This window comes from Vigna unguiculata, chromosome 1 (assembly GCF_037176805.1).
Source record: "Vigna unguiculata cultivar grain cowpea cultivar isolate G323 ecotype 2 chromosome 1, ASM3717680v1, whole genome shotgun sequence".
In the NCBI taxonomy this organism is placed as follows: Eukaryota; Viridiplantae; Streptophyta; class Magnoliopsida; order Fabales; family Fabaceae; genus Vigna; species Vigna unguiculata.
The window spans coordinates 2,321,261-2,341,569 of NC_140792.1; the positions used below are offsets into that span (position 1 = coordinate 2,321,261).

The 20,309-nt window shown below is 28.0% G+C and overlaps 4 protein-coding genes across 4 annotated transcripts; all 4 read right to left on the reverse strand.

Moving 5' to 3' along the window:
• Positions 1–606: 606 nt before the first annotated feature.
• Positions 607–4,875, reverse strand: LOC114165121 (MLP-like protein 43). Its single transcript, XM_028049792.2, has 2 exons — positions 4,598–4,875; positions 607–1,103 (listed from the first exon to the last, which is right to left on the reverse strand). The coding sequence occupies exons 1-2, from the start codon at positions 4,788–4,790 to the stop codon at positions 829–831; spliced, it is 468 nt and encodes a 155-aa protein (XP_027905593.2). The 5' UTR covers positions 4,791–4,875; the 3' UTR covers positions 607–828.
• Positions 4,876–6,974: 2,099 nt separating this feature from the next.
• LOC114165126 (MLP-like protein 34) lies at positions 6,975–8,322 on the reverse strand. The gene is made up of 2 exons (XM_028049795.2): positions 8,063–8,322; positions 6,975–7,442 (listed from the first exon to the last, which is right to left on the reverse strand). Exons 1-2 carry the CDS (start codon positions 8,253–8,255, stop codon positions 7,168–7,170), a joined length of 468 nt encoding a protein of 155 aa, XP_027905596.1. The 5' UTR covers positions 8,256–8,322; the 3' UTR covers positions 6,975–7,167.
• Positions 8,323–12,849: 4,527 nt separating this feature from the next.
• LOC114182066 (MLP-like protein 43) lies at positions 12,850–13,817 on the reverse strand. Its single transcript, XM_028068816.2, has 2 exons — positions 13,574–13,817; positions 12,850–13,365 (listed from the first exon to the last, which is right to left on the reverse strand). Exons 1-2 carry the CDS (start codon positions 13,764–13,766, stop codon positions 13,091–13,093), a joined length of 468 nt encoding a protein of 155 aa, XP_027924617.2. The 5' UTR covers positions 13,767–13,817; the 3' UTR covers positions 12,850–13,090.
• A 3,271-nt stretch (positions 13,818–17,088) lies between these two features.
• Positions 17,089–18,289, reverse strand: LOC146888588 (MLP-like protein 34). Its single transcript, XM_085676226.1, has 2 exons — positions 18,069–18,289; positions 17,089–17,457 (listed from the first exon to the last, which is right to left on the reverse strand). The coding sequence occupies exons 1-2, from the start codon at positions 18,259–18,261 to the stop codon at positions 17,183–17,185; spliced, it is 468 nt and encodes a 155-aa protein (XP_085532352.1). The 5' UTR covers positions 18,262–18,289; the 3' UTR covers positions 17,089–17,182.
• Between the last annotated feature and the right edge of the window lie 2,020 nt (positions 18,290–20,309).

Below are 20,309 nucleotides of genomic sequence, written 5' to 3' on the forward strand. Positions count from 1 at the left end.
CTATTATAATAAAAATATCATTATAATATTAATATAAAAGTTAAATTTAATCTCAATTTGGTATGGATGAAATTACTTCAGTTTAAAAATATATTAGGACTAAATTGAGACAAAATAACAAATACAGGGACCAAATCGAGATTTTTCACATAAATAATAGACATGTGACAGTTTTTTTATTTTTATTTATTTAAAAATTAAAAAAATTAAAAAAAAATTAAAAAAATCACAAGCTGACACGTGGAAAAACCTTAATTTGACACGTGTCAGCTGTTTTTAAGTAAAAAAAAAGTAAAAAAAAAATAAAAAATAAAAAACTATGAGCTAACACGTGTCACACAGTTAACACCGTCAATGATGCCCTAACGAAAATGACCAAATTGGAACAAATTTTCAAAAAATAGAATCTAATTGAGATAACTTTGAAGTTGAGGACCCAATTGAGACTTTATAACGAAAACGGGGACCTTCCATATGATTAAACCATTTGTTTATGTCGAATTAGATCGTCAAATTATCCAAATCCTCCTTCTTCTCAATATTCATTTGGAAATCACAATTGAAGCTTGATATATAGTCATAAAGAGGACTTTAAATTGAACATAATTTGATAAGTGATATGCAATTACTTAAATACCACATAGGTTATTACAAGAACACACCGCACAAATAATACAACAACATAACATAATTAAGTACCCACTTAGGTGTGGTTGAAGAAATTTATCAAGTTTTTAACATATATAATTGATGCATAAGAAAGGGCAATTATGATCCATAAAGCATCAATTTTTATTTCCCAACATAAGACATAGGAGACACATTGATTTAGTTAGGGTTCTTGGTAAGGTATTCATCAATCTTTTTGGTCTCTTCAACTATAATTTGCAACAAGGTACGAGGGTCATGAATGGTGTCTTTTTGTTTCTCATATTCCGCAACCCAATTCACAACACTTCCCTTTTCCTTTGGAGTAGCTTGCATTATAAACTTTAAGCTCTTGTAATGTTCCATCACATCTCCTTCTATAACCTTAAAGCTCATCTTATGGTTTTCCTTGTCAATGTCTTCAACAATCTCCTTGGCCACACTAGTTTTACCCTCTGTTTTGTTCAAAACCAAAAATAAATAAAAAAATGAAGATGTTTAAACCACAAACATAACATAATTGATAGTGAAACCATTTCTTTTATAATGGAAGAATGATTAAAAAGATAGAAAATTTATTAATGTATATAATAATATCAATTGAGAGGCTTAAACCGTTCAAAACCTTAGTTGTTTGGTTGATTAAAGGGAAATTAAAGGTTTACGAGGATGTTAGCTGTAGCAAGCAAAAGATGATTGAAAAAATTAGTGAAGTTGAGAAAAAGAATGAAGAAAGTGGTTTAGAGGAAAAATGCAGACAAGACAAGATTTTACAGAATTGAAAAGACATACAGGTTTCAGAAAAGAAGCAGTGCAAAGACAAAAGTTTTGAGCTATATGTTTACAATACGATGACACGGTGTATTCGTTAGAAATATTTTAATATAATTTAAAAAATAAATAATTAAAATAAAAAATTTATTATTATTTATGTGTTTATAAATTTTTAATTTATGGGTTAATGTTTTTTTATGACTAATGACTAAATTTTTATTACAATTTACTTTTTTATCTTTTTTTTTTACTTATAAATATCATCTAGGTGGATAGGAAAAATACAACAACAAAAAACAACTAACACTAGAGTTTTTTCCATAGTATTCTTCTTTTCTTTTTTATATTATCTTTAAAATATTGATGTTCATAAGGTTCGGAGATCCTTCGCTGCACTCGATCGATCTGACAGGTTGTTGTATTTTAGGAGAGACACATGTGATTTTGTTCAGATCTATGCAGTAGAGACATTTTCTCTCTAAAAATACAACTATGTGTGCTTCAACCCAGACTATTTCTACTCTTTACCTTTTGTCTATTATTTATTATTGCTATAAGAATTATCAAATTGATTAATATTCTTTGACATGACATTATTATTGTTCTAATAATTATTATTATATTATTTTATATTTTTATTATTATCAGTATTGTTTGAGTAATATTTTTTAATATTTTCATTTGATGATTGAGTGAATTGTTAAGATTCGGTTGGGAAATATAGAATTTTCCTCCTGAATATCATATGAGGAGAATAAGAGATGATGACACGTAGGATTTTTAGAAGTATAAGTCACGGAGGCAATGTGGGATTGTATTGTATAGCAGAAAAAGCCCTAACTCGATGTTATATTCTCCGGATAAACAAAACCCCACAATTTTTATTCGGAGGTTATTGCATACAAAAAGTTGAATTGGAAATTAACGAAATGAACAAAATATTTTAAATTATGAATTATTCTGAAAACCAAAAGAAAGATGTGTTCATGTTAACAGGAGACACCGAATATTAGTGAGATATTACCGAGAGATTGTTAAATATAGGAAGAATAATCATTTGGAAAAATATTTTTCAAATTGAGTAAAAGAAATAGAGTTTATTTTCAAGCAAGAGAATATGACAATAGAAGAATATGATTCTCTTTGAAGTGTTAGAAAAATACTCGAATTTTTTTTAGAATAAACTTAAGTAGGGATGTTAGTCTGACTCTTTTATAGTGAGTTAGAAATTTTATAACCTAACTTGATCCATCATGATTGGTGGGTTAATTCATTTACGAATATTTTTTTTTTACAATTTATTTTATATTTTATTGCATTATAATAAGAGTGAATTGACTTGATTGCTTTTATATGATAATTGAATCAAAGTGTTCATCTAATTCTCAAAATATTATTATAAAGATAAAAGTTAAAAATTAAAGTATCAATATAACTTGACAAATAAATTAATTAAACATTCTAACATTTAAATATATGATGTGAACCTATATAAATAGAAATAGAAAGATTGTAAAAAAATGTTGGTGGAATAAGTGGGTTAATCCACCTTCAACCCAACTCAAACCCATTTAATCTTGAGTTAAGTGAACCAGGTTCAATTCAACCCGCTTTTAAAAAAATTGATTTTTTTTCAACCCAATCTAATTCGAACCCGTGGTGAATCTGATTAAATCACATGTTATAACCCATTTTGACATCTTTAAACTTAAATATGAATGTCTAAAATCATTAAGAAATTCTTATTTTCCTATATTTAAATTTTTTGAAAAATTTGAAAACAGTCAAAATAATGAACTAAAATATTTCAAACCCCAATACAAAATGTAGGAAAACTCTACAAGCAGCTCCAATGGAACTCAATTCAGCCATTTTTTATTCAGAAATAATAGTAAACATGTAAATAATCAGATTAGATTTTTAAGTGTGAACAAATTATTAAAAATTTTGGGTTAGATATATATTATTTAAATGTATTAAGATCATTATCTAATTAATTAAAATTATAAAGTAGTCTCTTAATAATAAATTTATGACTAAGAGCATAATTATTATAAAATATTATTATGTAGATATTTTAAAGTAATATTCTATTTTAATAAAAGGAAAAATAGAATTATTAAAATTTGGATTGTGACCAAAAATTGAAAACTGTTATAAAATGGATTATTGTTTCCATTTGTAAAGAAGATAACTTTACGTGGTGATATTTGAGTTTTATTTTGTCTTTATCACATATTTGCAATTAATCTCATTATTCACATAATTTTCTATGACAAACTCATATACCGTGTATGTTTTTGTATTTTTTTTATCATGAATTAAATTATTGGATTAAAGATTAATATAGGACTGTGCTATGCCTTTCGATTCTCAAAACCTGATAATTTATTTTGTAATTTGAGTAACAAATCACATTTCACTCTTTCTGCACTCATAATACACTCATAAAAAGAGTTGAAAAAAAAAAAAGAGAGATTACAATCATGGAATTCAAAGGTCCTTGTTTGTTTCATTAAAGGTGGATTAGGTGATACGTACCCGATTCATATTAGGAATTCAAGTGTGAATCTATCTATATTGGTTAGAAATGAGAAAGTAGAGTAGTATATAAAAATAAAGACTTATAAATCCATTGCCTTAAGATTTTGGATTGAAAGTGGTGTCAATGTCTCATGTGGTTGGGCTCAAGTTTCATTGGTGTTGTATCTCGCTAGTAAAACTCCCTCTGAAAATCTAACAACTCATTCATTCATTCCTTTCGTCCTACATATTTGGTTAGCAGACTTTATTTGAGATAAGATAAATGTTTGTATGTAATAACTCGTTTTTATAGAGTTATAGTAAAGGTTTTCTTTTTTCTCATAAAACTTAAAGGTTGTTGTAACCTACTTTAAGTAAAGGATTAATTGTGTATAAAATACACCTTCTGGATAATTGAGTACTTGCGTGTGTGAGTTCTAGAGTGGTGGTGAATAAGGTAATGAATTTTAACGTTGTACCTAGCAGAATCTGTAGCAGACAGATTTGGTTCTTTCTCCTCTATTCAACACACCATGTTATATGCTTATAATATAAGATTTTGCTGGTTTCAGACTATTTCTGATCATTTTATGCAGAGACAAATTGTTTTGATGAGAATCTTTCTTTTTGAAGATGAAGTTTGAATACATACCATGAAAATAAGTCCAGATGATGATGGATTTGTCAGTCCCCCATTGACCTTGTTGAATTTCAACAGATTGCACTATTTCAGGAAAAATGTTGGCAACAAGGTATGTTTTGTTGCAGAAAACATCATAAACCTTGTCAGCAGAAGCCTTGATAAGAACCTCAGTTTCCTCCTTTTGAAGTTGAGAGTGTGCCATATTTTGTTGGTGCTTGCTATGTAAAATGTGCGTTGAGTGCAGTTATATGTTTTTAGAATGGGAATTTGTGTCATTTTGTTTTAAGAACTCTAGTGTCAGTATAAGTTCCACATCGATTAAAAATGAAAAAATAGAATATTATATAAAAGTAAAAACTCATAAAGTCATTACCATAAAATTTTGGATTGAGAGTGGTATCAATGTGCCATCTGGTTAACCTTTCTTTAGTATTATATCTTTTCAATAAAACCCCTTTACAGGCCTAATATTTTGTCATTTTATGGTACAAAGTCAAAAGGAGGGTTGTTGCCATCATTAATGACCGTGTAATATGCTTCTATAGCATCAATTTTATTGACCAGTCGCGAGGGGAATTAACAAGGTATATGAGTTCAAATTCTTTACAGAATTTTTTTTTTTTGTTATCTGGATATTTTAAAAGGAAAAGTAGAAGAAGAATAGTATTGGAAAAGCTGCTAGAAAATCAAAATTGGTAGGGATCTTTTACTTTGCATATTGGGTTTATGATAAAAGATGGTGGCAATAATAGTGTGTGGGGTTCACAAGGCATAAAAGGAGTAATCCTGATGTAAAATTCTTGGAATATAGCCTTTAGCACAAATTGGTCCTTCCTATATTTATTAGGTGTGACACCAGGGACCATAAGGTATTCACCTATCATTTTAAAGAATTCAGATTTTGTATCCAATTCTTAGGTGCTGTATCTCTATTGCACTTTAGAGTATGTGGGTGAACACGAATTTTTATGTTTCAAAACATATTAAAAAGATTTTTAAATATTAACATCAATATATTTTTAATGTTGATTAAAACAGAGGAAAATCCAAGATATTTTTAGTAAGAAGTTATAATGCATCGATACTTCAATTTGTGTCACGTATCCGTATCTAAACGTATCTGTATCCGATACTTTAAGATACTTTACTGATACTTATCAATAGAGTATCTAATATATAAATAATTAATGTTTTTATTATGACAATAATTTATAAATTTTATGTTGAAAATGTTTAATACATTTGATTTTAATTTGGATTTAAACAAGAATCATCATATTTCACATGTTTTAAAAAAGATGTACATATTTCAATATCATATATCATATGTCGTCTTCTATTATTTTTAAAATTAACATATCAAACTTATCAGATACATGTCATATCTATATCTGAAAGAAGTATCATATCTGAGCACCATATATTTTAACTTTAGGATACTAATAAATCACCGTATGTTCATCTTTTTTTATTATTTATAGTGTCCCTCTTCTTTTACTCTTTTTTTAAAAATTATTTGTATCATATGAAGGTTTGGGATACGGTAACACTAAGATATCTGTCCAAACTCACATAAAATTCACATAATTTTCTATCCTAAATCTTAAAATAATAAATTTATTCAATTTTATCTTCTCTATGCACAATGTTCGACTTAAATTTACATTTATATTCTCATAAACCTACACTCTTCATCTTCATAAAAAAAACTTGCACCCACCTCTTCCGCTTCCTTTGCCATATTCTCAAAATTATATAATTATACCATTTAGAATTTCACTCAATCAAACTTATAAAAGATATTAATACCACATTTAATTAAAAATCTTAAAGATAATAACTTTATAATTCTTCTTCTTTAGATGGCGTTCAACTTTGAACACTACTTAAAATCATACTTGATCTTCATAAAAAATATGCTTGCACCACCGGTTACTCTTTCTTTATCATATTCTCAAGATTATAGCATTACCATTCAAAATTCCACAAAATATAGTAAAGGAGATTTCAAATCAAACTTTCTGTCCCAAAGTTGACAATTAAAAGCCAGACCTCATTCCTAAAGTAACTCATATTTTTTATTAATTTTGTTTTAATTTTTTTTTCGTAAGAAATACTTATAAATTTTGTTGTGAAAAAAATTTGTAAGAAATTGTTACTAATTTTCTTGCAAAATATTTTGTATAAAATATTTTTCATAATAAATTTTGTAAGAAATACTTGTAAATTTTATAATTTTGTAAGAAATGATTACACACGAAGGAATTACATATTAATTAAAATTTTTAAAAAAAATGACAGAAAAATTTTTTTTCTTGCAAATTTTTTTAACAAATTTAAAAAAAAAAATTCTCATAAGAATTTTTAGTAATGCTAACACAAATCATGAAACATAACACAAACGGGCCCAGTTTACTCCTACTATAGTTACTGGTGCACTTTTATTATAGGCACTTAGTACATAAGATTGATGCAATAAGGGGTAATTAACTATTAGGCCCCATAATTACATCAATTATTATTTCTTAGACTGCAGCAGCATACCATATATAAGGTTTATTTATGTAAAAACTAATGATTTATTTGTGATCCTGAGTAAGGTAGGAATCAATGTCTTTGGTGACTTCAGTTGCCAGTTGCAACGTGGTGTGAGGATCAGGAATGTTGTTTTGGTGTTTCTCAAACTCCATTGTCCAGTGCACCACACTACCCTTTTCCTTTGGAATAACTTGCAAATTAGATTTGAAGGTCTTGTAATGTCCCATAAGGTCACCCTCTATAACTTTGAAGCTCAATTTCTTGTTTTCCTTATCTATGCCTTCAACCATCTCCTTCTCCACATAAGTCTTTCCATCTGTGTTATCCCAACTAAAATTAGCTTTTCGTAAACAAAAAATAGTCATGTACACCAAATACTATATAATATATAAAAATGTTAAAAAATAAAGTTTAAAATTAACTCACGGATCCAGTATCACGTCAAGAATCAAAGTTTAAACCTAATTCGACTTCAGAAAATTGATTATTGGAAATTGACGTGGCTGCAAACATTCCCTTACAATTTCATTTTGTGGAATTAAATTAGGAGTTATAAAGTGATTTTGTTGTAAATATATTCATCTCGTGCATGAGACTAGAAATAGGTGATCTTAATTTTGTTTAAAGAACACCATATTAAAAGCGAGTTTTAAACCACAAAACCGATTTATAAAATGATATTTGTACTTCAATTATATATATATATATATATATATATATATATATATATATATATATATATTCTGGATAACCTCAATTAAGAAATTACCTTATTTCTAGTTGACGTAGAACTTTAACATTTATCGTTAAAAAAAATCCGGATAATATAATTACTGAAAATTTATAAATTTGACGTTATCTCTAATCGATATGAAATTTTTTTAACCGAAAATAAACATCTCAACTAATAAAGTTTAGAATAGGAAGTTTCCATACCAATCATGTAATTCCGGGTGAGGATGGATCCCTCGGTGCCCCAATTTCCATTATGAATTTGAACAGACTGTATGTTCTGAGGTGAAATGTTGGCAATATGGTATGGCTTGTTGCAGAAAACATCATAGAACTTATCAGCAGAAGCTTTGATATGAACCTCAGTTTCCATCTTTTGAACTTGAGAGTGTGCCATATCTTCTTCACTCCTCACAAGGTATATGGAAAAACTGTGATCAATACACCTATCTATATAGAAGATCTAATGAAAGTAATTTATAAAGTTAAATATTGTAAATTAAGTTCATATTAAAAGAATTTATTCCATTGAATGTTAAAAGTAGTTTTTTTTTTTTTAAGTACTTTATTATTTGATTTGTTGGTCAATGAGATGATATGGCAATTACTTTTATCTTCTCATTTTTAATTTGTCGGTCAACATGTGTTTTCGTCAATTCATTTTTTTTTTCTGAGATCATCTTGACAACAAAAATAAAACAAAAGAGTATTTTTACGAAAATTAAAATCTTTTAGAACAGTAGATGAAACAAATTGTTTTACAAATTTATGCAGTAATTAAAACTTAATTACACCTATGTATAAAATAATATAAAGTATTTATATTATTTTAGAAAAAAATATTGGAAAAAAATGTATGTTAATAAAAAATGAACTTAAATTCATTTTTTGCGTTGGGTTTGATAATTGAATTTTTCTAAATTAACCAATTTGATTTATGGTAGTATGTTATCTAATTTTTAAAAGAAAATGTTAATTATATATCAAAATAATATGTATTAAAGCTTGTTGTCAATCTATTATCTTACTTAAATAAGTAATTGACGGGTTATCCTAACAATTGAACAACATATAATTAAAAACTTGTTAAAATTTTATTTTTTTTATTATTATTATTTTATGTCAACATATTTCAATTTTTATATATAGATAGATATATGAAAGATAGATTGATATAGATATATTAAAGGAATAATATATGTGATTGGAAGTTTGAGGTGAACCACCACTAGTGGAGGAGGAACCTTCTATCCTCTGCAATAATATGGCTATGTGTCTCACACACGGATAACCATATGATCTAAATATCAAAATCAAAATAGCAAGTGGATATTTTACTCCATATAAGCAATGTAATTATTTTACTCTAATCACAAGTTCAGTAAAAACAATATAGGTAAACAACTATGTGGTACGTACACAACACAACCACAAACAACTCTTGCCAATTTTAAACAACCTAAAATCACACAAGTACAAGGAACATATTGATAAATAAAACTTAAGAGCACCTGTAAAAAATACTATTGATAAATAATTTGTGTAATGTAACTAATAAACTCTAGCTGTAAATGTTTTAAAATCTTATTAATCTAGTAATATTTGAATTCATTTAATTTTAACCGATCAATTTATTTTTTATTATAATATTTGTGTTAGAAAGATAACAAAAATAACAAATGAAAGCAAAACTCATATTAATTATTCTCTAATATGTAAAATAATAAGAGGTACAAAACATACAAAATTAGCAAACACTACAACTTTTAACATAAAACAAATTTTAATATGAAGAAAAAGTTCAATGTTCAATCAAAACTTCCACTAATATTAATTAGTACATCACAAATTTTGTTGGAGCTTCCAAGAATCAATAAAACGTACTTCCTTCACTAATAAGATAGATAATAATATAAGAAAATTCTAATGAATGTCTAGCTAAACAACATAGGGAACCAAATATATGAGATATGCTATAAAATCTCTTCTCGAAGTTAGTTTCTTTACATATATTTGCATAGGATACAATAGTTGCTCTTTTATTCTTTTTTCATTTTCTCGGTGGTTTTTCTTTTTCTTTTCTAACCACATATGCTCAAAGCTTGTATCTCCCTCTAGTAATATTGATAATATTCTTTTAAATTGCATAATAGGCCAGTGGCACATAAAGAAAAATATCTCTTTTCTTTTTTTAATTAAGTGTGTGGATCCAAAAAATTGGTGGCCCACTTGACAAATGTTGGAAATTTAAGTGAGTCTAAGTCTCACGTTCGATACAGATGAGAAAGTTGAGCACCTTATAAGGAAGAATGTCCACAAATTCATTGCCTTATCTTGTGTTTGGATGAGAGATTTAAACAATTTCAAGAAATTGAAATACCTAGTAATGAAATTACTTGTTATTGAATTCTCTTCATTTCTTAAGTAATTAGTTTGGATGGTAATTAAAATATCTTACATTTCAATTTTCTTGTTTGGATAAAGCAATTTAATTTATATTTTACGACGAACACAACTCTACCTTTTAGTCTAACTTAACTTAGCTTTGCCTTCGGCCTGGGTTGGCTCGGCTCGACCTTCGGCTTATGCGGACACGACTCGAGCTTCGTCTTGGTCCATCCCAGCCTGGTTTGACTCAAACTTCATCCTAGGCCGGCCTAGCTCGACCTTCGGTCTAGGCTGACCAGTCTCGACCTTCGGCCTAGGCTGACTTGTCTCGACCTTCGGCCTGACCTGAGTTATTTCGACCTTGGCGCAGACCAACACGGCTCAACCTTCGGCCCGCCCAACTTGACCTTCTGCGTAGGCCAGGCCAACTCGACCTTTGGTCCGGCCTGGCTCGACTCGACTCAACTTTTTGGACTTGTTGACTTCTTTTGTTCTATAACAAATGAACAATTCTACAACTTGGAGAATTTTAATTTTCCTTTTTTTAGTGAATTTCAAATTATACTATTTTAGTTAATTTAAAAACCTTCTTAAAATTCTTTAATTTCAATTTCCTTTTGTATGTGTGTCAACTTTTTGGACTTGTTGACTTCTTTTGTTCTAACCAATGAACAATTCTACAACTTGGAGAATTTTAATTTCCCTTTTTTTAGTGAATTTCATATTATACTATTTTAGTTATTTGAAATATCTTCTTAAAATTCTTCAATTTCAATTTCCTTTTGTGTGTGTGTGTGGGTGGGTGGGGGGGGGGGGGGGGGGGGGGGGTTGTGTGGGTGGGTGGGTGTGGGTGTGTGTGTGTGTGTGTGTGTGTGCGTGCGTGTGCGTGTGTGTGTGTGTGTATGTGTGTGTGTGTGTGTTATTGTGTGCGTGTGTGTACTTGTGTGTGCTTGTGTGTGTTTGTGTGTACTGAAATTGTATGAACAACTTTAGTAATCTTTAAATTAATCATCACCTCACTTTTGTATTTAAGGTATGACTTTATCCCCGTTCAAGAAGATTCACATTTTTTTAGTTTATTGGTACATATCAATTTTAAAATACCTTTTCAAAATTTTCACAAAATTTTGCTAGTATTTCACATTGGTCTTGAGGTTACACGAAAATGATTATCAACTACAATCAAATATGTATCCAAAGATCAATACAAAATACAATTGAGAAATATTCATGAATTTTAAGATATATATATATATATATATATATATATATATATATATATTATGCACTAATAAACTATTAAAAAGTGATTAATCTTTTTAAACTATCCAATCGAATCATTCACAATTTGATACATATAAATTATTAGTACCGCCTTCTTTAGAAAAATTAAAGAGATTACATGGTGTTCGTATTAAATCTTAAACGGAAAACTAAGACTAAGTAAAACGTGACAATAATGTCAAACAAACAAAATTTGAACATATACTTAACCAATTTTTGTAAAAAGAAAAAAGAAATAGTTCAAAATATCAAATATACAAAAAAAAAAATATTAACAACATATTAAAATATATACATTTTTAAGCCAATAAAAACTTGGGAGCGCATAAGCTGGGAACCATAAAATAAGGGATGATTATAGCAGTACAAAACATGTTTTGAAAGCAATGAAAGCAATGAAAGCAATGAAAGCAAAGAACAAACCTCATGAGACTGCCAATGGTGGAAATAGAGGAAGAATGGAGAGGACTGCAATGCCCACAAAAATGAAACCTCACACGTGCAGCAGGGTGGAAATGGTACCTCACAAGTGTATGACGGTGGAAATGTCACCTCATAAGTGTAGTGGTGGTGGAAATGGAACATGAATGGAGTAAGAATGTTGGAAATTGTTGGGTCGATAAAAAGAACATCTCTTAAAAAGTTTCATATTGTCTAAGACAATCAAAGAAGTGTGTGTTAGTAACTATATAATGGACTCTAAGTCCATGATGTTCCTTGTCCTGAGTCAAAGACACTTCAATCTTAGATTCTTCTAATTAATATTATGTAATAAGAGCGTTGTTATTAGGGATCATGATCCTCCATGATGATGAAAGCAACATAGAACATAGAACCTGTGAAGGTGAAATATCGATAAAAACTAATCCAACATTAGGCACAAGAAAAAGCGGACACGTGTAAAGTAAGAAACAAACCGAAAACTTCTAAACTAAACTCTAAGATGTGAGGTTTGGGTTGGAGAGTATGTGTACTCGGGACTAAAAGACATGAATGTGTTATCTATATGTTTTCTTATATTTATTTTATTTCTTTATTAATAAAGGGATTCCCAGTCGTTTTTTCCAACAAAAATAAAGGAAGAACATGAATTCGTAGCGCGACCGAGGAAAAGAAAAGAAAAAGTTTTACAGCGGCACGATGCGACAGGATTCCTAGGTGGACATATAATTTTTCATAAATTAACCCTATGTAAAAGTATAGACTTCTTCGATTCCTATAATTTAACACTCAAGTAAATTATTCTAAAATAATTTATAATCTCTCAACATTCATTTATGTAAATTGCCATTGAAAATTACACATAACAAAGAAGGAGATTTCAAAAGAAACTGAGTTCCAAAGTTCACAATTACAAAAAAAGCCAAACCGAACATAAATCATACAACACAATACAAATGTGCCCAGCTCAGTCCTACTATGTAGTTACTGATGCACCTTATTACAACACTTAATACATATGATGGATGCAATTGAGGGGTAATTAATTATTAGGCCCCATAATTTATTATATCAATTGTTATTTCTTAGACAGCAGCATGTGACAAGACAACTAATGATTTAGTTGTGATCCTTAGTAAGGTAAGAATCAATGTCTTTGGTGAGTTGAATTCCGAGTTGCAACATGGCGTGAGGATCAGGAATGTGGTTATGTTGTTTCTCAAACTCTATTGTCCATTGGATCACACTACCCTTTCCCTTTGGAGTAGCTTGCAAATTAGCTTTGAAGGTCTTGTAGTGTCCCAAAAGGTCACCCTCTACAACATTGAAGCTCAGTTTCTTGTTTTCCTTATCTATGTCTTCAACTATCTCCTTCGCTACACAAATCTTTCCTTCTGTTCTTATCCAAATTCAAATTAGCTTTTCACAATAATTCTTCATAAACATAAAAAAAAGGTTTATCACCACCTCAACAAAAACTAAAAGTAACAGATTTATCAAATAATATAGTTAAGCAAGTCTGTTTTATGAAGTTGTTTGAGAAATTGTTAAGAAAGTAATTAATGTTTTGTTAATGAAGTTTAGAATAAGAAAGTTGTATACCATGCACGTAATTCCAGGTGATGACGGATCCCTCAGTGCCCCATTCTCCATTCTGAATTTGAACAGACTGTACTTTCTGAGGTGAAATGGTGGCAATATAGTGTGGCCTGTTGCAGAAAACATCATACAACTTATCAGCAGAAGTTTTGATATCAACCTCACTTTCTATCTTTTGAACCTGCGAGTATGCCATATCTGTTTACTTCTCACAAGGTATGTGTACAATATACACCTATCCATCTATATATATATATATATATATATATATATATATATATATATATATATATATATATATATATATATATATATATATATATATAATTAATGTAAAGCTTAGTCTTGGATTCTTGTCATGATAATATTTTTTTAGGTATTATTTGAGAAGGAATGGTATATTGTTGTCATTTGTCTATTTTTTTTGTATATTTTACTTTATGTATGAATTGGGACAACCTAATTGTCTCTATTCAATATTTTTTTTTTCTGATTAATATATATATATATATATATATATATATATATATTCTTTCAAGCATTAAGTACTTTATAAAAATATTTTAAATTAAGTTTATATTGAAAATATTTATTCCATTGAATGTTAATTTTTTTTTTTAATTTTTGTTAAGTGTTTGTTGTTTGATTTGTTGATATTGAGATGACATGACAATTATTTTTATCTTCTTATTTTTAATTTGTCGATCAATTTATTCTTTATGATCATCTTATATTGTTGACAACAAAAATCAGACTTTAGAGTAGTTTTATGAAAATAAAAATATTTTAATACAGTTAACGAAACAATTTTTTTAACAGAGAGTTATTGAAAATACTTAAATTTATGAAGTATTGGAAATACATCCATGTATATAATAATATAAAATATTTATCTTATTTTAGAAAAAAATATATTGGAAAAAAATGTTGGAGGCGGCATTTCTTAATAAAAAATTAAACTTGAATTCATTTTTTGCGTTGGGTTTGAATATTGAATTTTTCTAAATTAAGCAATTTAATTCATGGTAGTATGTCATCTAATTTCTGAAAGAAAATGTTAATGTATATATCAAAATAATATGTATTAAAGCTTGTTGTGAAACCTTATCACTCTAATATCTTGCTTAAATAACTAATTGACAGGTTATCCTAACAATTGAACAACATATTAAAACTTGTTAAACTTTATTATTATTATTATTTTATATTAACATATTGCAATTTTTATATATAGATAAATGTATGATAGATAGGTTGAAGGATATATTAAAGGAATAATATGTGACTGGAAGTTTGAGGTGAACCACCACTAGTGGAGGAGGAATCTTCTATCCTTTGCAATAATATATAGCTTTGTGGGCTCACAATGATACCCATAATGATGTAAATATCATGATCAAAATGGCTAGTGGATATGGGTAATAACATTTTATTCTCCATATGAGCGATGTAATTATTTTACTCCAATCACAAGTTTAGAAAAAACCATCTAGGTAACAACTATGTGGCACATGACCAAAAACAACTCTCGTCAATCTTAAACAACCTAAAACTACATAAAAAAATCACTAATGCAAAAATAATTCTTATGTTTGTTATAATCTACTCGGTATAATAAATGTAAGAATTTTGAAAATGATATAATTGATAGAATGTTTAAAATAGTGAGATTTGATTATTTTAATATTAAAATGTTTTAGAGTATAAATAGAAATTTTATAAACAAGTTTATTATTTATAAACTTATTATCTCTCTAAAAATTGTTTTCGTAATCTTATGAAGAACTCATCACTTCTATCTGATCAATTTCTTCACTTGAGTAAGTTGATTTTTTTGCTCAATTTTCGTGGTCTTTTGTCCTTATGCATCTATGTGAGCAATTCTAGCTCACATGTGGATTCTAAGTCTTCCTTATGAGTTTCTGCTAATCAATGGTTCTAATGATGTGTCTTGATCATATTTGTGTTGTTCTTAGGTTGAATTTGCGTCCTGATAGTTGGAAGGGAGATTTGTTATTCCTTGAGTGTTTGAGTCATCTTACATGTAAGAGAAGCTAATTTCAATGCTTTTAAATTATACGACATCTTTAAATTGGTAAATTGTATTATGATACCGTGAATTGTTTGTATGTTTGATCCGTGGAATGATGCATGAATGTGTGAAATTGATGTTTTAAACTTTAGTTGTTTACCTATGAATAACTATTGATATGGTTTTTGATTTGAGTGTAATTGGTACTATTGTTTGTTGTTAATTTGAGCTTGGTATGTGTTTGACTTGTAAAGGTTTTTAAGCTGCTTAGACTTGATTGGGAATGCATAATTATGCAAAATCTTGTTCTGCAAAATAATGCAGACTCATTGGTCGAAGATGAGCTCGCTCAAGGAATTCAAAGTTAGAGACTCAATGACTTAGGAATGGCTGAGTGAGGATTCACTTACTAAGCGAATCCAAAGCCAGGGGCTCATTGACTTTGAGTCACTCGAGTACCTACACGCTTAATGAATCCAAAGTCAGAGAGTCTAAGTAGTTGTTATATAATCAATTGTTGAGGTCTTGGGTTTGTTGTGAATGATTTCTTATGAAATGGTTGGTGTTTGAGATTAAATTAAGAATAGTTGATACTAATTCAAAGAGGATTAATGATGATTTGTAATAGTGTATGCATTGATGTAGGGATTCAGTTGGAAGTTGTCATGATGCTCTAATAACCCTCCAATTCTCAAGTAGAGAAGAATGATGTATGTGGTGAGAGGAGCAGAAAATCTTAGTCTAGGGACTTTACCTTCGCCAAAGGCGTTAACAGACTAACCTTGTGTGCGGTTATGACTCTGCAAAGTAATAGTTGTCACCACAAGTGTACAATTTACTAGGGTCCAATATCAATGCATGTATCCGGATAATTGAATCATGTCCAAGTCCTTGTATGAAATAGTATGATTGATTATATATGATTCAGTAATTGTATTCTTTAATGATTAAATCTTTTTATACATTAGCTTACCCTTTTCTTTGCGTCTTGTTTTGTCTTGCATTTTATTCTTATTTGCAATGATCACTTGACTGGTGTGAATAGACGAGGAAGTTATAGCTAGGCCAGTTCAAGGAGAGGATGATGCAACTGTTTAGTTGGTGTTTAGGAATCTTGTGTATATTCATCATTTTGAAAAACTCTAAGTTCATAATGTTTTTTGTCCCAAGTCTAAGACACTTTGAGTTAGTGTTTGACTTTTCTTATCCTCTTGTAGTAGAGTGTTGTGAGGTATAGTTAATTTTTGTTCGAGAGAGTGTGGGTGTATTTGGGGTCAAAGGGTTGAGAGTGTTATGTGTGTTGTACAAATTTGCACATAGTAATTATTTCATGATTGTCTTTAGATAATGATCAAGGTTTTCACATTATATTCTTGTGTTTTTTTTAATAAGGTAATTTTTGGGATAGAAACAGTAATGATTTTCCAACAAAAACAGTGTATATAAATGTATATTAAATGCAAAATAGAAGACCAACACCAAAAACTCATCATAGAATCAAATTCATAGAACTGATGGAAATAATTAAGCTACATTAGACATAATTATTTATTTCTTAGATAAAAAAATAGTTATATTGATTAGTTGTGGTTGTGAGTGAGGTATGCATTAATTTTGTTGTTGATGTCAAGTGTTATCTGCAATATGGCATGAGGATCAGGAATGTGATCTTTCTGTTTCTGATATTCAAACACACAATGCACTGTGCTTCCTTTTTGTTTTGGAGTAAGTTGTATCATAATCTTGAAGCTCTTGTAATGTTGCAGCAGTTCTCCCTCAATAACCCTAAAGCTTATTTTCTTCTTTTCCTTGTCAATGTCTTCAACCATCTCCTTCACCACACTAACTTTCCCCTCTTTTGTTCTCCAATATAAAACACATATTTTATAGTAAGACTTCAAATCAAACACTATGTAATTTGATTTATAACATGTACAAATTTCATCATATAACATGTAATTTGATTTATAACATGAAGTATAATAAGTAAAACAAAACCTATATTCTATTTGAGAAAAGAAAATAAGAGAAGCATATTTTTTTTTCAAGCAGATTCTATTATCAATTAAGTATATTGAGGTATACATAATTTAGTAACATTTTGATGTTACTTTTAATGAACAATTTCTCTATGAATTAATTAAAAATCATTTTATTTATTTATTTAATAAAATAAATAATTGAACAACTCTTGTATTTTAAAAACTATTTTTTTTTCTTAAACAATCACCACATAATTTTTTAACGTTATTCTTACAAAATTATATATGTATTTTTTAAATTGTATTATTTTAATGTTTTCTAATAGCAGTCTTATAAAATTACGAAACTATATATATTTTGATGTAATTTTTTGGTAGAATAAATAATATTGATTGATAACAAGTTGAGGTCATAAAATTCAGTAAATTTGATATTTTTACTATTAATATTAATGATAGAAAATTGAAGGTAAAATTGACATACCATGTAAATAATTCCAGGATATGATAGATCCCTGAGTACCCCATTGGCCTTTATGAATTTGAACAGAGAGTAAATTTTGAGGGGAAATTTTGGGAAGTTGGTGTGTCTTGTTGCATAGAATATCATAGAATTTCTCAGCAGAAGCATTCATACTCACCTCACTTTCCAGCTTTTGAATTTGAGAACATGCCATTGCTTCACTACCAAGAAGATGAAGATTTATAATTACTATGCCACACAAATATGCCTCTTTTATAGGTGAAAAAGCATTGATTATGGAGCATTAACTCAACATTAATAATAATTAGTAATAATTAATCTTAATTTTGAAATATTGTATTGGTTGGTTGTTATGGAATTTGTGCTTGGAAATGTCACCTGAACCACTGTTAGAGGAAGCATCTGCTTTTGTTTTCCAGATTCTAGCAAGGATAAAGATGATGGCATCTCTATTTTTTGTTATTCATCTTATAAGATGACCATCATCACAAGTTTTTTCTAGTCAAATTTGTGGAATCACAAATTCTGGTAAACAAGATATGTAGAAATAAATAAATCTGTTTGGGTTTTAATTAGTATTTATAATTGAAAGTAATTGGTATTTTCTTATATATTATGGGAAAGTTCACAGTTCTGTAAAAAGCTGAACTTAAAAGCTATTTTTGGAAAATATTTATCTTTAATGTTGTGTTTGGATTGGAGTGTGGGTTTGGAGGAATGGATTTGCGTTGATTTGTAGGTAAAGATAAAATGATTTGGATTAAGAAAAAGATGATATGATTTGAGTGAATATGTCTATGAAGTGATGGATAAAATTTAATAAATTATAATCTTTAATAGAATAAATTGTATGATTATCATTTTACCCTTCAATATAAATAGAAAAAATGATATTAAAATAAAATTAAAAATATTATTTTAAATTAAAAAAATATAATTTACTGATATTATCATTAATAACTTAAAATAAATTATTATTATTCTCAATGATAACTTAACATAATTTATAATATAAACTATTTAATTTATATATCCACATTTATTTAAATTTATTTTATTTTATTTTATATATACTTAATTCATTTATAAAAAATATTTATTTGAATAATAATATTAATAATAATTATATTATTATTATATAATACTAATTATAATTATAATTATATTTTATTTAAAAAATATTAATTAAATATATGTATAATTATATATATATATATATATTATCGTAATATATATTATTATTATATATTTTTTATTATATCATAGTAATTATTATAATAATTATAATTGTAGTTATTATTAATATATATATATATATATATATATATATATATAATTATAATACATATACATATAACAATGAATAATTTTTATATATTGAGACAATGAAATAATTTTAACGTGATAAGTTGTCTTTTTCTGTATTCCTCTTTAAAGAATGTCAAAATCTGTAACTCATATGCAAATTCACTCTCTTAAATCAATGTAAATTAGTATAATCAAACATGTCTATAACTCACTTTCCATCTATATATGAAGAGTACTCATATATATATATATATATATATATATATATATATATATATATATATATATATATATGGTAAATTATGTTTTTCGTCCCTCAAGTATTGTACGATTTTGTTTTTAGTTCCCAAACTAATGTTTGCTCCAATTTGGTTTCTCATGTTTTGAAACGATCGGAAATGGTCCTCATTCTTGGACGTCGTTAGTTGTGTTTGACACATGACAAACAGACTGTCAGGTCTGGATTTCGTTTTAAGCTGTTTAATTTATGTTTTGTGTACGTGTTAATTAAAGATGAAAAAAATTAAATAAAAGAGAAATTGGAAAAAGTATGAAACCCTATAATTTAAATTTCAGAATTGGAAAAAGTAAAATTTATATAATAGAAGAAGCGTTATTATATAATTATAGATTAAACACAGAAATGAAATAGTTTTAAGAAGTTTGGTTGCGCCAAAATTTCCCTCCTCTTCTCTGCAAAACTTCCTCTTTCTCCACCACTCTCGCGTGCTACCCAAAGTGAAGAATCTGTCGCCGTCGTTGGCGAGATTGGAAACTGTAAATTGTAAAAAATATATTATAAAAATAATAATTGAAAAGATTAAATTTAAAAAATAAAAGAGGATATAAAGTCCTTTTATATAAACACAAATGTGATACGTATGTGTATGCCTTTTTTGAGTATGTATAAATTTTAAAAGTAATAAATAAAAG

What these genes read in the sequence shown, in the direction of transcription:
- LOC146888588 (XM_085676226.1), bottom strand. Translation starts at nt 18,261, where the DNA reads ATGGCATGTTCTCAAATTCAAAAGCTGGAAAGTGAGGTGAGTATGAAT. An exon ending in ATCCTGGAATTATTTACATG is followed by an intron (nt 17,458 to 18,068) that starts GTATGTCAATTT and finishes GGAGAACAAAAG; the next exon opens with AGGGGAAAGTTAGTGTGGTG.
- LOC114165121 (XM_028049792.2), bottom strand. Translation starts at nt 4,790, where the DNA reads ATGGCACACTCTCAACTTCAAAAGGAGGAAACTGAGGTTCTTATCAAG. An exon ending in CATCTGGACTTATTTTCATG is followed by an intron (nt 1,104 to 4,597) that starts GTATGTATTCAA and finishes TGAACAAAACAG; the next exon opens with AGGGTAAAACTAGTGTGGCC.
- LOC114165126 (XM_028049795.2), bottom strand. Translation starts at nt 8,255, where the DNA reads ATGGCACACTCTCAAGTTCAAAAGATGGAAACTGAGGTTCATATCAAA. An exon ending in CACCCGGAATTACATGATTG is followed by an intron (nt 7,443 to 8,062) that starts GTATGGAAACTT and finishes GGGATAACACAG; the next exon opens with ATGGAAAGACTTATGTGGAG.
- LOC114182066 (XM_028068816.2), bottom strand. Translation starts at nt 13,766, where the DNA reads ATGGCATACTCGCAGGTTCAAAAGATAGAAAGTGAGGTTGATATCAAA. An exon ending in CACCTGGAATTACGTGCATG is followed by an intron (nt 13,366 to 13,573) that starts GTATACAACTTT and finishes GGATAAGAACAG; the next exon opens with AAGGAAAGATTTGTGTAGCG.